Source organism: Vespa velutina, chromosome 6, assembly GCF_912470025.1.
Source record: "Vespa velutina chromosome 6, iVesVel2.1, whole genome shotgun sequence".
NCBI lineage: Eukaryota > Metazoa > Arthropoda > Insecta > Hymenoptera > Vespidae > Vespa > Vespa velutina.
In genome coordinates, this window is record NC_062193.1 from 8,624,299 (window position 1) to 8,639,387 (window position 15,089).

Here is a 15,089-nt window from a genome sequence, read left to right on the forward strand (position 1 = left end):
TTTTTCTTCCTTTTTTTTTTTTTATCAGTTTGGAAAACTGTAAGCCCAACTTCTAAAATTACACTCCTAATTATAAGCCTAAAAAGTTACGAAAAGAAGTAATTGATTTTTAAAAATTACCTAGAAACTTTTGGTCCATTATATATATATATATATATATATATATATATATATATACACCTTCGTATCTTCCGGTTTTCCTCGTTTCCCGTTTTGTGCCGCTTGTCGTTTTATTTCCGATGACGACGACGACGACGACGACGACGACAACGACGGTGCGATTCGATGGCGCGATTCGGCGTTCGAAAGTAGGTTAAACCAGTATCGAAGAGAAGAGAGAATTCACGAGACCGTGCACAGCTCGAACGAACTAGCTATCGGTCTTGGACTTTTAACGAGGACAATGTTCACCTTCTTCTTCTTCTTCTTCTTCTTCTTCTTCTTCTACTTCTTTTTCTTTTTTCTCTTTTTTTCCTTCTTCTTCTCCCTTTTCTTCTTTCTTCTCCATATATGTGTATTGTCCCTGATAAAATATCGTCATTCTTCTCGATTCAACCTCCCTTCTTCATTGTCGATCATCTTACTTTTCTCCTTTCCTGTCCCGTTAGCTTATGACAACGAACCGAACACGTTTATTATATACTCGGAGGGGTGGCCCTGTCATGAGTCATATTCGATACCTCGTATATCGACGTCCTCGATATGCGAGGTGAACTCCCACACAAAAAGCTCCCTATTGGTAAATAGTTCGTGTTGGATAGAAAAAAGAAAAAATATATATATATATATATATATATATATATATATAAACTGAAACATCGATAAAAATGGTGTTACAGTATTTGTTGAAAAATGATTAAACGTAAAACAGAATAAGTTAAATGTACGCGCGTTTTTTTTTTCTTGTTTAAGAAAAACAATTAAGCATTTATTAAATATGAATTATTTAGAATAGACAATCGTCATTAAAAGATTTATTTAAAAACTGGACACATTTGTGAAAATATAAAAAAAAAATGATGAGAGTAACTATAGCGAGATATTATATATAGAACACAAATGCTCTAATGAACTTTCCTTTTTTTTTTTTTTTTTTCCCTTCCTCTCTGTAGTACTTTTCTGTCTACCCTTTTTAACACGTTCCGTGCCGAGGCGCTTTTTGTTCGACCTTTCATTCAGGCTATTTAATGTTTTAAGTAAAGATTGATATATTATCACACAATATTTCATCATATCATCAATTCATAAGTAATTAGCTTGTATATAGTAATTATTACATCGTGTACCATCCTTGGTACACGTAATGCTGCAATCAGTTTTATATATTTTTAGGGCATTAAATAAATGTGCCAGCGTGTACTACCCCTGGTACAAGCGGCCTGAATGGAAAGTTTAACTTGTACACCATCAATGATACATACAGCACGGAACGATAATTTTTAAAAGTCAATTACTTTTTCTCAAGACTTTTTAGACTTATAATTAGGAGGATAATTTTGCTGTAGGCTTGTAGTTTTACAAACTGATAAAAAAAAAAAAAAAAGAAAAAAAAAAAAAAAGAAAAAAGAGAGAGAGAGAGAGAGAGAGAAAAAAGAAAGTCTCTAGAAAGGGTAATGAGTTCCACATTTTTAAGGTACAACGCTGTATATCATTAGTTACGAGTGTTCAGAATATATTTCATAACTGTTCCTTAAATTTTGATATCATGGTACGTGATTCCAAACGTTATAAAGTTTATCCATACCTTTTATATACTCTCGAAACTCGGTCTCATCATCATCCCTTCGTCTATTCATTTTTTTTTCCTTTCTTGATCTCTCCAAATGGAACGCTCTTTTCGTAAGATCATTATCGTACTTCGATGTTTATCTCTTAATATGCATCCTCTTCTTCAAACGGATCTTTCCTCTCGTTTTAAGCCGGCTCTACGTCGTCGGATTTACTTTACTCTTGCGAGAGAGAGAGAGAGAGAGAGAGAGAGAGAGAGAGAGAGAGAGAGAGAGAGAGAGAGAGGAGGAAGAACACACGTATTTTATCGCATCCGTATCTTTCTTTCAAAAGTCCTTCCTATTCAAGAATAACGGGAAAAATCTCCCTGGATTGTCCTTAATCCGTACCACCGATCGTGACGCATGTTTCGAACGTTCCTTTTAACGTTCACTCCACGATTGCACATTTTCCCACAGCGTGTACGCTCTTATACTTCACGGATTTTCACTTTAATTTCATTCTTTCGTCCTGATTTTTCTTTCTTTCGTTTTTGCCTTTCTTTTCTTTTCTTTTCTTTTTTTTTTTTTTTTTTTTTTTGCAAGCATGTATTTCTTTTTTTTTTTTTTTTTTTTTTTTTTTTTTTTTTTTTTTTTTTTTTTTTTTTTTTTTAACAAGAAACAAGGAAATACATAGAAAATCATTAAAAGTACGAGTATAACGTTTACAACGAATGTCACATTTATAAAAAGAAAAAAAACTTTGTAAAATAATATTAATAAATTAATCTATACGATAAAAGACACAGGATAATGATTCCAAGGAATGAACCATTTACACGAGAATATGATATATATGGAATCTAAACAAACCCTGTCCTTTCATCAGACATCTTTGAGTAGGCAGCCTTGAGGAGATCACTCGCAGAAGTAGTTTTGAGTTAGTGATATACTTTGACACTAACGAGGCTTACCCTAGAACTTGAAATAGCATATTATCTACGCCAATGTGTGTATGTGTGTGTGTGTGTGTGTGTGTGAGAAAGAGAAAGAGAGAGAGAGAGAGAGAGAGATGACAATGATTGTTCCTATATATCCGTTTTCTAAATGAATTCATTTCGAGCTGTAAATATAAATTCCTTATAAATTTTTCAAAGAAACGATTATTGAAATGAATAGTAAAGATATTTCATATACCAAACGAACAATTGTTCAAATAATTAGTCGTATTTAATATTTATCTGATTTTTAATTACATAAAATTTCAATCTAACGAATTATTATCGTTGTTATTGTTATTGTTGTTACACGCTTCATTGAATCGTCTTACAACAGGCTAAACCGCTTCAGAGTGTTCTTATTTCTCCTAGCCGACCTCTCACACATATCGGGTTTCTATACTCACGTGTATGTTCGATCAGACGTAGCTTTTACTACTTGCCCGGACTCTTGTAGTCCTTTACGAGCGTGACTTGGCGACGCTACTCTCTCCCTGTCTCTCTCTCTCTCTTTCTCTCTTTTTTCCACTAGTGCCAACTATTATTCCTCGAGTGTGACGTGATGCATGCTTCAATCCGGAAAGCACGTTACATATGTATATGCATAATATATACGTATATACATGTGTACGTGCACGAGAAAGCTCGATTAAATCGGGTTCACTTGTAGCGTGCTCGCTGTTTACTTTTTCTTTCTTTTTTTTCTCGAGTGAAAGAAAGAAAGAAAGAAAGAAAAAAGAAGAAGAAGAAAGAAACATTCACTTTATCATTAATCGTACTAACTTATATTGTCTCTTTGCTTTCATGCTCCTTTTTTCTCTTTTTTCTCACTTTTATTTTTATTTTTATTTTTATTTTCTTCTAGGTGGAGGAGATACGTGAAATGATAGATAGAATCCAGACGAATGTCGAGGATGTCAAGAAGAAACACAGCGCCATTTTATCGGCGCCACAAACGGACGAGAGTAAGTCTAAATCCTTCTTATATCTCTACTCGAACATAAGTCTAATGGTGGATGGTTAGAAACGTTTGAAAGAGGAAAAAACAAACGTTATGTATTGAATACTAACAACGGGTATAGCGCATACTCATACGTCCTCGAAACTTTCTTTGATTCGTAATGCTCGCGTTTTATGGTAAAAGAAAGAAGGAAAATAAGGAAAAGAGACGGGGAAACGGGGGAGGAGGAGGGAAAAAGGGAGGAAAAAAAGCAAGAAAAAAAAAAAATCAACGGTAGGATTTGTTAAACGAAATCTAGAAAGGCAGTAACGCTCGTTTGACTCGATGGCTTTCGTGGTGAAAGGCGATAAATGAGCCTTGATATTCTTCAGCTCGGCAGCCGAATTCAATAGCGAAGCGGAGCGAGGTAACCGTTAAGTTCGAAAGCAGAGAGAAAGAGAGAGAGAAAGATAGAGATAGAGCGAAGGGTGTCGGCGGTTGCTTGCCAGTCCCACGAGGGAGACGGAAACAGGGGCTGGGGGTTGGTAATCGTCCTTGCCCTGGTTGCCGTTGTAGCTGCCAGCTAGGGTTGGTTTATCATCCTCTACACCTACACCATCGCTCGCGCACACGCACGACAATTCTTTTTCTTCCTTCCTCTTTCTCTCTTTCCCTTTCTTTCTCTCTTTTTCTCATATTCTCTCACGTTCCTTCTTTCGAAGCAATGATTTCATCTTTTTTCTTTCTTTTTTTTTTTTTTTTTTTTTTTTTTTTTTTTTGTTCGGAAAGCCAACACGTCTGTTCCGTTTCTCACGTTGGCTAGAAAAGTGCCATTATTTATTTTCCTTTTCTCTCACTTTTCTTATCCCTTCATCCTCCATTCTTTTAAGTACGATTCGTATACATTACGATAACAAATTTTCATCGGGGAAGTAATTATTCAAGTGCGGATACATCGGGAGACACGTGATCTATTATCTAGATATAATAAAACTATGCCGTGTACGACCTTCTTCTTACTTTGTCTCTCTCTCTCTCTCTCTCTCTCTCTCTCTCTCTCTCTCGTTCGCTCTGTCTTTCACTCTCCTTCTTCTTCCACTCGGCAAGTTTTAATGCTGGCACAGCTAAGCTCCAGTTATGTCAAAGGAAGCGTCAGAAGCAACGTACATAGCTTTTGTGTGTAGATATACGCCTGGCACTTGCGTTTATTATACCGCATAGTTCGTTCTATGAGCCGACGATGAGAGAGGAGCAGAGGAGAAAAGAATTGAAAGAGAGACAAAAATGAAGCGTTACTTCCAATCAAAGGGACGTCACGGTGGTATACGTCAAACGAAAGAATCGAATGTAATATCGAGTTAAAATAATCGATTTTATTTTGAGAAAAGGAAAGAAAAGAGAAGAGAAAGATAAAAGAAAAAGACGGATATTATCTTTTATTTGCTATCGCATTATGATAAATAATCGTATAAGTGTACTATATATACACAGTAAATGATATCATGAACTCTCTCTCTCTCTCTCTCTTTCTCGTATTCTCTCGATTATTTCCTGCTCGCACATGCGTACGAGATGACATTAATTTAGCCTCGTACCAATGTATGGATATTAGAAATGTACCTTTTAAAACATCCGGCTGGTATATATCTCTTTCTCGCTCTCTCTCTCTCTCTCTTTTTCTCTTTCTCTTTCTCTTTCCTCGTCGAAGAACGTAATATTAATGACGTGAACTGGAAACCGTGTCGCATTTGTCTCTCGGTAGCTCGATAATCGATTACTCTCACGCCACTTGCGTTTTCCATAAAACTATAGAAGTGTTATACATTCAATGTATGTATGTGATAAAGCAGCGAAATATGCTTTACTATTTATCCATTGTTCGATTACACGCATAAGATAATTACACGTACTGTATTATTAGTATTCAGTATTAATCATAGATCGGATGATGTTTATTCTTATTGTATATACAAATAGATCGTACGTACGATCGCATACTTAGGTATATAGTTCTGGATTACGTGCGTCGTGTGTACCAAACGTTCGCACGTGTGTACATACGATGATCGATTTAGGCTGCTTATATGACGTAAACATTCTCGATCGAATACGTTTAGTCTAATTGTAAGACACGTAATGGACTACTTTATTCGGTGATTTTTTCCAAGATTTTGCAATATATAACCTGTTAGATATAAAAAAAAAAAATAAATAAATAGAAGAAGAAAAAAGTTATATTACAGAGAAAAGCGTGGATGTTATTTGCAACAGGTTGACGTTGATGGATGTAGAAGTCTAAGCAAAGTCCAGTCAACTCATTCTTTCTATCGCGTTCTATCGTTTCTTTTTTTCTATCCGTTCGTTATCACTTCCTTTTGTCTCTCTTTTCTTATATATACGTTCCCTCCAATATGTATTCATTTTTGTATTTCATGTATTTCATTTTTGTTCGATGTCTTTGATAATATGAATTTCTAAAAAAAAAAAAAAAAAAAAAAAAAAAAAGAGAGAGAGAAAGGGAAGGAAAGAAAGGAAACAATGAAAGCGTTTATTAATAATGCAAAAATCAACAAGGAAAATTTAATCATGCGCGTAGATAACAAAATCACGCATGAGTGTAGGAGGACATGTTTACTAAAAGGACTAATTAATGCAGTGGGCGTTTCATCAAAAGTCCACGGATCACCTCCGGTAAAGATGTGCAATACTAATAAATCCCATGATCTTTGTGATCTTTACTTTTTTATTACAATCTTTTATATTACGATTATTATTACTATTAGTATTATTATTATTATTATTATTATTATTATTATTATTATTATTATTATTATTATTATTATTATTATTATTATTATTATTATTATTACAGTTAAAAGCTTCTTTTGTGACGTAAAAATGAAATAATTCGATACAATGAAATAATTTTGTATTATTCCGAATTGTTCGAAGAGCATAAATCATCGATGTTACTAAAGATGTTGCCATTAACTCATTAACAGTATTTATCAGATTTTTAGGAAGGTTAGGTTACTTATTGGACCTTGACTATCTCCGAATTCGAGGCATAATAGTATAACGTATCTGATTGACTTGCTGCTTTTAGCAGTGGTAAACCGATGGTATTGATTTCACTCCGCAACTCTGGTAGGTCCTACCGTATGTATTCAATTCAAATACCAACCACGTTCTTCTTTCGTTGTCGTTGTTAAAACGTTATTGAGTATTTTAATCGGCCCTGAAAAATAATTATGTCAGGTGGATACTCGATTGATTCGTTCGAAGGGTGTAAACGAGAAAATTTTGCAGTTTATACGAGTAGCCTGGGCAGCTTTCGCTGCGTAAGCATAAAATATAAAACTACCAATGGAGTCTACAGAAATGTAGTCTACTTTTTATCGCCTTCATTCTGATGACTTATTTCTCTCTACCTATATTTGTGCAATTTCCTTGAATTGATTAAAGTTATAATTAAGAAGAAAAAAAAAAAAAAAAAAAAAAAAAAAATTCTCGATATGCACAAGATAAATTGTATGCATTTGTGCGTTAATTAAAAATCAAATACGTTTCACGGTTCAATCTATCTTTTCTATCTTTTTTTTTTTTTTTTTTTTTTCCTCGAGATCATCGAAAAAGCTCATCGGCCTAGTTCTTTCCGAGTACTTTCGTGATCTCCCTCTTTCTCTCTCTCTCTCTCTCTCTTTCTCATACTCTGAGAGTATTGAAATTGACCTTTGAGGTGCTTAGAAAGAAGATAAGACGAAGAAAGTAAAAGAAAGGACTCTAGGGAAAAAACGAAGAACCGGAAGAAAGTAGTCGTGGGTGGAGAAAAGATTTGTATCACGGAATCAGAAATTGCTTCTGGATATCGTGGAAAGAGGAAGGGAAATGGAAAGAGAATTGGAAAAAAAAGAATGGATGGACGAGAGGAGGAAGGATTCCCATCGTGGTAGGAATGGAAGACATTGGAAGAGTTAGAGAAAGTAAGATAGATAGAGAGAATAAAAGCGTAGGAAGAAGTGGAAACTAATATGCACTTACACAAAACGTACACGTTCTCGAGAAAATCGAAGTTCAATTATAGAAACTAATTTATTAGACATGTTTTATGTTAGTACCTATTCCTACAGCTGGGTTACGAATGCGTACCGTGCATTGAACCAAAGATCGATCTGTCGTTCCCACGGAAACGCCTCTGCCTTCTGACATCTGTCTTCCCTAGCGAAATACGGAAATTTATTCAGAACGAGTCGTAGAAATAACTGCTGTCGTTGATGTCGATGCTGATGCCGATGCTGATGCAGATGCTATTAAATTCGACGAATCGAAAGAGAGCTAGCAAATGTTCTCGTCAATCGTAATTGACGTTTCTATGCTTGCGTATGTTCCATGAAAGGACAAGAGAGAAGGAGGAGAGAGAGAGAGAGAGAGAGAGAGGGAGAGGGAGAGACTTCATAGACATGTACATATCTCTTTGTGTCTAACACTGAAGGAGCGCAAAGCAGTATTCGATGCAACAGGCAGTTAGCTTTAGTATAACGCGTGCATGATCACGAACAATGTGGCTTCCTTATCGAACATCGTTTCCGCTAACAACTATAAATGGCGATGACGCGACGTATCTCTATGGTAGCGTTTTCATAAAATTCCGTTAGAAAGATCTTATGCTTTTCCATGTAGATCCATCGATCTAATCTTAACTTGATCGATTCTACGAACTAAATTATTTCTGTACGAGAAGTAATTGAATATTTCATTAAAAAAAGATCCGAAACTTTTAATCTTCAAAATGTGAAAGAGAAAGAGAGATCCTTTCTTCCCTTGGGACTAATAAGACAGGTTGAAACAGTAAAGTACATAATATAGAATAGTCGATGGGTATGCGATGGGGATTTGAGGATGGTAGCTTATCTAGGGCAGATTAAATGGGTCGCGTTACCGGAACGAGGGTTAAACTATAAATTCGTATCGACTACACTCCCTAAGATAGGATTTCATTGAGATACTTTATTGAAATGGCATAACCAAAAGACGAACGTTAAAGAAAACCGATGGATTTTTTCTTTTTTTTTTTTTTCTTTTTTCACAAAATGAGAAAACTTTATGCCATTATTTTTATCTTCATTCACATCAAATCAAAATCAAAAATAGAAAGAGAAAGAAAGAGAAAGGGTAATAAAAGAAGGAAATCTTTAAAAATATTCTCCTTCTCTCTGTGTTGACGATAATCTGATTTATTCTTTATCTCTATTTGGCTCCCTTCCCTCTTTTATCTCCTTTTAGAGGACCATCAAGAATATTTCCACTCGATCTATTCGTATACAAGTCATTTCTTTCAAGAAACCAATTGGCAAGCGAAGGAGAACGATCAAATCGAGAATGCATTTGAATCGTTAAAGCTGGTTTTCCTTTTCGATTTGAAGTAAAGGAATGATTCAATAAAATCTGCTCTTCTAAAAATAATATCACGACATATATTAAAATATATATATATATATATATCTTTCACTATTTCTCTTTCTTTCTTTCTTCGTTTCTCCTTTCCGTCATTTTACGATATAAATATATCGTTCGATTCTAACTACATACATATTTACGAGTTAACCTCTTAGCGTTCACTTCCACTTTTCTTCGTTTTCGTCAAATCATAAGTATGTCCAGAACATTTCGTCTTCGACTATCGAAATAACTTATGTCTAGAAGTAAGCTTGGCACGTTTCCATTTGACATTAACCTAATTTTTCTAATCCAGTTGATAAACACGTACGAAACGCATCTATAAGAATTTCCATTATTACGCTTAGACTCGATTTAAGGTTAAAGGACTTAGTGACGCTTTATAATCATTCTCGAAAATAATCCAAATTGATTATTTTTGTTTTAATTTAAGAAAAAAATACTACTTACACATGGGGGAAACTCCATAAGGATTAATGATCCCAATGAACGTCTCCGTTCTATCGTAGGTAACTGTTAGAACGACGAATGGCCAAATCGTAATATTATGTTTGGTACGTATAATAAGAAACGTAAATAATCGAGTCGAATTTTTCGATTGTTTTTCTGAAAAAAACAAAAGCCAAATCGATAAGACGAGAAAGGAGAGATGATTCACGATATACGATTCGTATAACTATAACTAAAAGTTTCTGGAGTCAACGTTTATTTACGCTTGAACGATCTACTTCTACCCTCGTTCTCTTTCTTTTACGTCGTCTTCGTCTTTCGTCATATAGCATTCGTTTGTTACGCCATAATTCTAGGAATAGTATCTATGACAATGGTATCTCTGTCTCCCTTAATTGTTTGGCATCAATCCAAGTTTCCTAATATCTTCCCAACTTCGATGAGTATCCCTTCTTTTTCTTCTTTTTTATCTTTTTGTTCTTTTTTTTTTTCTCCCCTTTTTTTTTCTTTCTCCCTTTTACGATCCATCATGAAGAAAAATTCGAATACTTTCGTTAAAACTTTTATCAATATATTTATAATCTGTTTTGAATAATCGCGATGAAATAAGAAAATATAATAAATCAATGTAAGAAATAACAATAGCAGATTGTTTCAAGTATAGATTTTTTTCAATATAACGTAACAAACAAACTTTGAAACTATTGTTTAATCGAGGAATTACGATTGATTAGACATCTTTCCATTGGCAATTCCTCATCAGTTTTATTCATAAGTTGTCGTCTTTACGTAGCCTAGAGTACGACAAGGTCGACATCACGGGTTCCAGTTCACTGGATTCAGTTGCGGTTAAAACCCACCCTAACCCTCTCGACTTGCTTAGACAGAGAGAGAGAGAGAGAGAGAGAGAGAGAGAGAGAGTAGTGGGAGAAAGAGAGGGAAATGGGAGGAGAAAGAGCTCGCTGCCCTCTTAGCAGGTGGGAGTTTTCGGTTAGTTTCATGTAAACGACCCCCGATTTGTCGTAGTTCTCTCTATTCTAATACACGTCAACGCGCTTATATGCCTAGGAAAGAATTAACAATGATTATATTATCATTTTCAGCAATCATATTACTGCTCGATAAAGCTCTACATAATAATTTCATAAGTTTTCATTTATTCCTCTTTTAAATTTTCTAAAATAACAAACAATTGAATGACAATAAAATATTTCAATATTTTTCAAAAGATTTTTAAAGTATTCGAAGATAATCCATAAGTATCTGTCTGCTGGTAGGATAATCTGATTAGGCTAGGCTTCATTGTGCTAAGGCTTCTACATTTTTCTATTCGTTGATACTCGCTCGTTTATACGATGACACGCATCAAAGAAACTATTTGAAAGCAAAATACTACTCTTTTAAGAATGTAATAATATAATGATGTGTTAGATCTTTACTTAAAGATATTTGAATATTATTTGAATTTAAAGTAAGATCGACAAGAATACTACAACATGTAGGATAACAATTTTACGATAAATCTGTGGACTCCAGCAATTTTCTCTTCTTATCTTATCCTATCCTTTCCACTGTCCAAGCCCTTTTATTTCTGACAATGAGCTCTCTTATCTTTCCTATTTGGCAAGTTACCAAATTGTATTCTTAATGGCATCTATGTACGAAACATAAGTAGATTGTATTGTAATTTCTAAATACGTTAACAAAAAGATCTTTTGTTAGAATCGATGTACATATGTTACTCGATAAAATACTGTTTGAACTCGGATTAACTATCGGGATAATCATCATGGGTAATAATCATGCTATTTGGAATATTTGTTTGATGAAACATAAATGGAGTGAAATGTCAGCTAAATGTATCGCGTACGTAGGTGTGAGCATTTTTATGTTGTTGAATACCACGCATATAGGAGGTCACGAAAGGATATATTAAAACTTGATCTTCCGAGTGCTCCTCGAATACCTTTTAAATAACACTGGCAATATGAAAATACTTTTGACAACTTTTCCTTCCCGTTTAATATTTAGTAATACAATATACGTCTATGCGTTTCTATATATATATATACACAGAATATAAGATGAAAAGGGCGTCTAATGGGAATTTAGGACAACAATTTTTAATACCGACGAGTTAACCTTCTTCTTTTTCTTCTTTTTTCTTCTTTTTTTTTTTTTTTTCTTTTTTTCTTTTTTGTAGAGGTCAAGATGGAGTTGGAAGACTTGATGTCCGACATCAAGAAAACTGCTAACAAAGTCAGGGCTAAGTTAAAAGGTAAGTCGTTTGAAAATCGATCAAAGTTTGTTCAACTTATCGAAAGGTTATTCCTTTTATCTCTTGTGCTTTTCCTTCCTTTTTTTTTCTTTTTTTTTCTTTTTTTTTTTTTTTTTTTTTTTCTATGTTTTTGCATTTAGTGATAGAACAGAATATAGAGCAGGAAGAGCACACGAACAAATCGTCGGCGGATCTGAGGATACGCAAGACTCAACATTCAACATTGTCTAGGAAGTTCGTAGAGGTGATGTCGGAATACAATCGAACACAAACCGATTATAGAGAACGGTGTAAGGGAAGAATACAACGACAGCTTGAAATCAGTAAGTAAGAAAATCGCGATGAGTAATCGCATGAACGCAACGTGATCGATAATATCGATTACACGTGACATATGTGTCTCTGTATAAACCATTTCATGTTGGATCATTTGGGCTTTTTCTTTTGAGATCGTTACTCTTTAACTTTTTTCAGTCGAATATAATAATAAAAGAATAGAATAAAAAAATAATAATAATAAAAAAAAAAAAAAAAAATCTATTTATACACATATGTACTTGCTACGAGTGCCGTTTATTACAGGCACACATTTTTTTTTATTTTTTTTTTTCCTTTTTTTCTTTTTTTTTTTTTTTTTTCGTTGAAAGAGCAAGCTCTACTTGGCCCTCCTTTCAACCCTCTTTTCATCGACCAATAAAGGCTTCCATTTTTAGCGGGGAGGACGACCACTAACGATGAACTCGAAGAAATGTTGGAACAAGGAAATCCAGCAGTCTTCACGCAAGGGGTATGTTCCTAGAAATTTATCGATGATATCATTCCCCTTCTCTATATATGTAGTCTTATATTAGTCCAAAAGTAAAATTCCAAGAAATTTCGTTTAGCACGAATATAATTATAATAATTATTGGAGGAAGTATCGTTGAAGCAGTATCGTCGGCGATAAATCAGCTTCTTCAGTTTTTCTTTCTTCTTTTCAAAAATATCTTCAGATCATCATGGAAACGCAACAAGCGAAACAAACCCTTGCGGATATCGAGGCACGTCATGCTGATATTATAAAACTCGAAAATTCGATCAGGGAATTGCATGACATGTTTATGGACATGGCTATGCTGGTAGAAAGTCAGGTATGTTCTTAAACATCATTTCTTTGACCATTCTTTTTTTTTTTTTTTTTAAAAAAACATCTACATATTTTATTCGTAATTAATCCAAATCGAATTCGTCGTTATGTTATACAGGGTGAGATGATAGATCGTATAGAATATCACGTGGAACATGCGGTCGATTATGTCCAAACGGCCACGCAGGACACCAAAAAAGCACTCAAGTATCAAAGCAAAGCTCGACGGGTAAGTCATGTTAAAATGTTATACTGGACCAATGACGATACTATTATTATTATTATTATTATTACTATTATATTATTATGTGTTCATTATTCTCTTCCCATAGTTTTTTTGTTTCTATCTCTCAATACCGTTTTTCTTCTGATGCCTCTCTCCTCTCCCCACTCTTCCATCTCTTTTTTGATTTGACCTGCGTTTGATAATTTTTATACGTACCTCGCTCTCCCTTCCCTCGTTCTTCATGCACCTTCGCTTTTTTGTTAATAATATATATATATATATCGCTCACTCTCTTATACAAGATACCTCCTACCCACGACGCAAATTATCCAAGGACTATGACGCTTTCTTGTGTTTTTCTCTATATGTATCGCTGATGACATGACAAATATTCTTACTACTACTACTACTACTACTCTACTACTACTACTACTACTACTCTACTACTACTACTACTCTACTACTACTACTACTACTACTACTACTACTACTACTACTACTACTACTACTATTACTACTACTACTACTACTACTACTACTACATAACAGTACAGTCAATGTATGTACATATGTGTACATATATACACGCGCATTATATAATATATTATATTATATATATATACATATATACTATATACTGTCTGTGTGTATCTCTAACTGTTTCGCTCTATCCTGTCGAACATAGGTGTGCTAATTGTGCCTCTGTCCATGAAACGCTCTGTCTATACTCTCATACTATATACTATATATACATACTAAACTGCGCTGTCAAACTAATTGCGTTCTATACGTGATTGTTTAGTGCGTGCGTACATATATAAATATATATAAATATATTTATATTTATATATACACCTAAACACGCGTTTATACTTACTCGTTGTTTTCATCCACTTGTACGAAAATTTTGTTTTGTATTAATCAATTAACACAACGTCTATATAATATCCCTTTATAATCTGAGATAAATCTCTCTATGTGTCCACTATGATTATGTGTTTTTACCATATTCATATACATATATACATACATATATGTAAAAAAAAACAACATATAGTATACGTTAGTTAGGCGATATATAGTTACGTGTGTCGTCGCGATATTCGGTTACGTATTTTGTGCATATACTTACACACACGGATATTGTTGGTATATCATTCGGATGTTATATATATTTTCATAATATTAGTATGTGTGCGTATGCGTGTATTATACATGCAAACGATATTATTTCATCCCAGTCACGTCAAGGTGGCAAAGTTTTGTTTACAATTGATTACGTCATCGAAGCGCTATTCATCTCGCGTTGGATCCTAATATTTTGGATGCGTTCTTCGTGAGTAAAGGTGATCGAAACGAAGATTTTACCTTCAGTTAGTCTGAATCGAGCCGTCGAAGACGAAGAGAACGTCAAAGCAAGCTCGTAAGGTAAAAACGTTCTAACGAAAAGATTACTTTTGAACGTCGTCAGAACACATCTGTCCACTTTTTTACGAACTGGAAGAAGTTACATTAATACGAGATAGTTCTTCTTCTCCGACGACGTTCATACATCAAGGATGTGCAGCAACAGACGAACGAAAAACGAGAGCAAAAAGGAATCCCTCTATGGTTCGTATATCGCGAAATTATAACCCCTACATCAGGGGTGGGCAACTTCTTCTCTGCTGCAAGCCGCACGGTCCTCACCATCAATCAATCCGTTTCATCTATTACTTAAATCCATTAGCCACCGATCCGTGTATCTTGTTAAAAATAAAAGCCGTGCAACTCACAAGGCACGGAAGTGTCAAATAGTTAGAATCGTTTCTTTCTGTCTTAGTAAAAAAACAGACAATTAGGAGAAAGAATTACATGCGGCTCGCGAGCCGCCAGTTGCAGCCCACCCCTGTCCTGGCATAATGTTGA

The 15,089-nt window shown here is 34.5% G+C and overlaps 1 protein-coding gene across 7 annotated transcripts in view; it reads left to right on the forward strand.

Moving 5' to 3' along the window:
• The window catches only part of LOC124949957 (syntaxin-1A), a 40,990-nt gene that overhangs the window by 4,833 nt on the left and 21,068 nt on the right, over positions 1-15,089 (forward strand). For 5 of the 7 annotated variants that reach the window (XM_047495898.1, XM_047495895.1, XM_047495893.1 and 2 more), the window contains exons 3-8: positions 3,570-3,669; positions 11,755-11,829; positions 11,970-12,152; positions 12,543-12,616; positions 12,822-12,959; positions 13,074-13,184. In XM_047495898.1, coding sequence (XP_047351854.1) covers positions 3,570-3,669; positions 11,755-11,829; positions 11,970-12,152; positions 12,543-12,616; positions 12,822-12,959; positions 13,074-13,184 — 681 coding nt within the window. Of the gene's footprint in view, positions 1-3,569; positions 3,670-11,754; positions 11,830-11,969; positions 12,153-12,542; positions 12,617-12,821; positions 12,960-13,073; positions 13,185-13,287; positions 13,648-13,730; positions 13,741-15,089 lie in introns of those variants that run through there. The other 2 variants (XR_007101233.1, XM_047495897.1) reach the window with 2 other exon arrangements.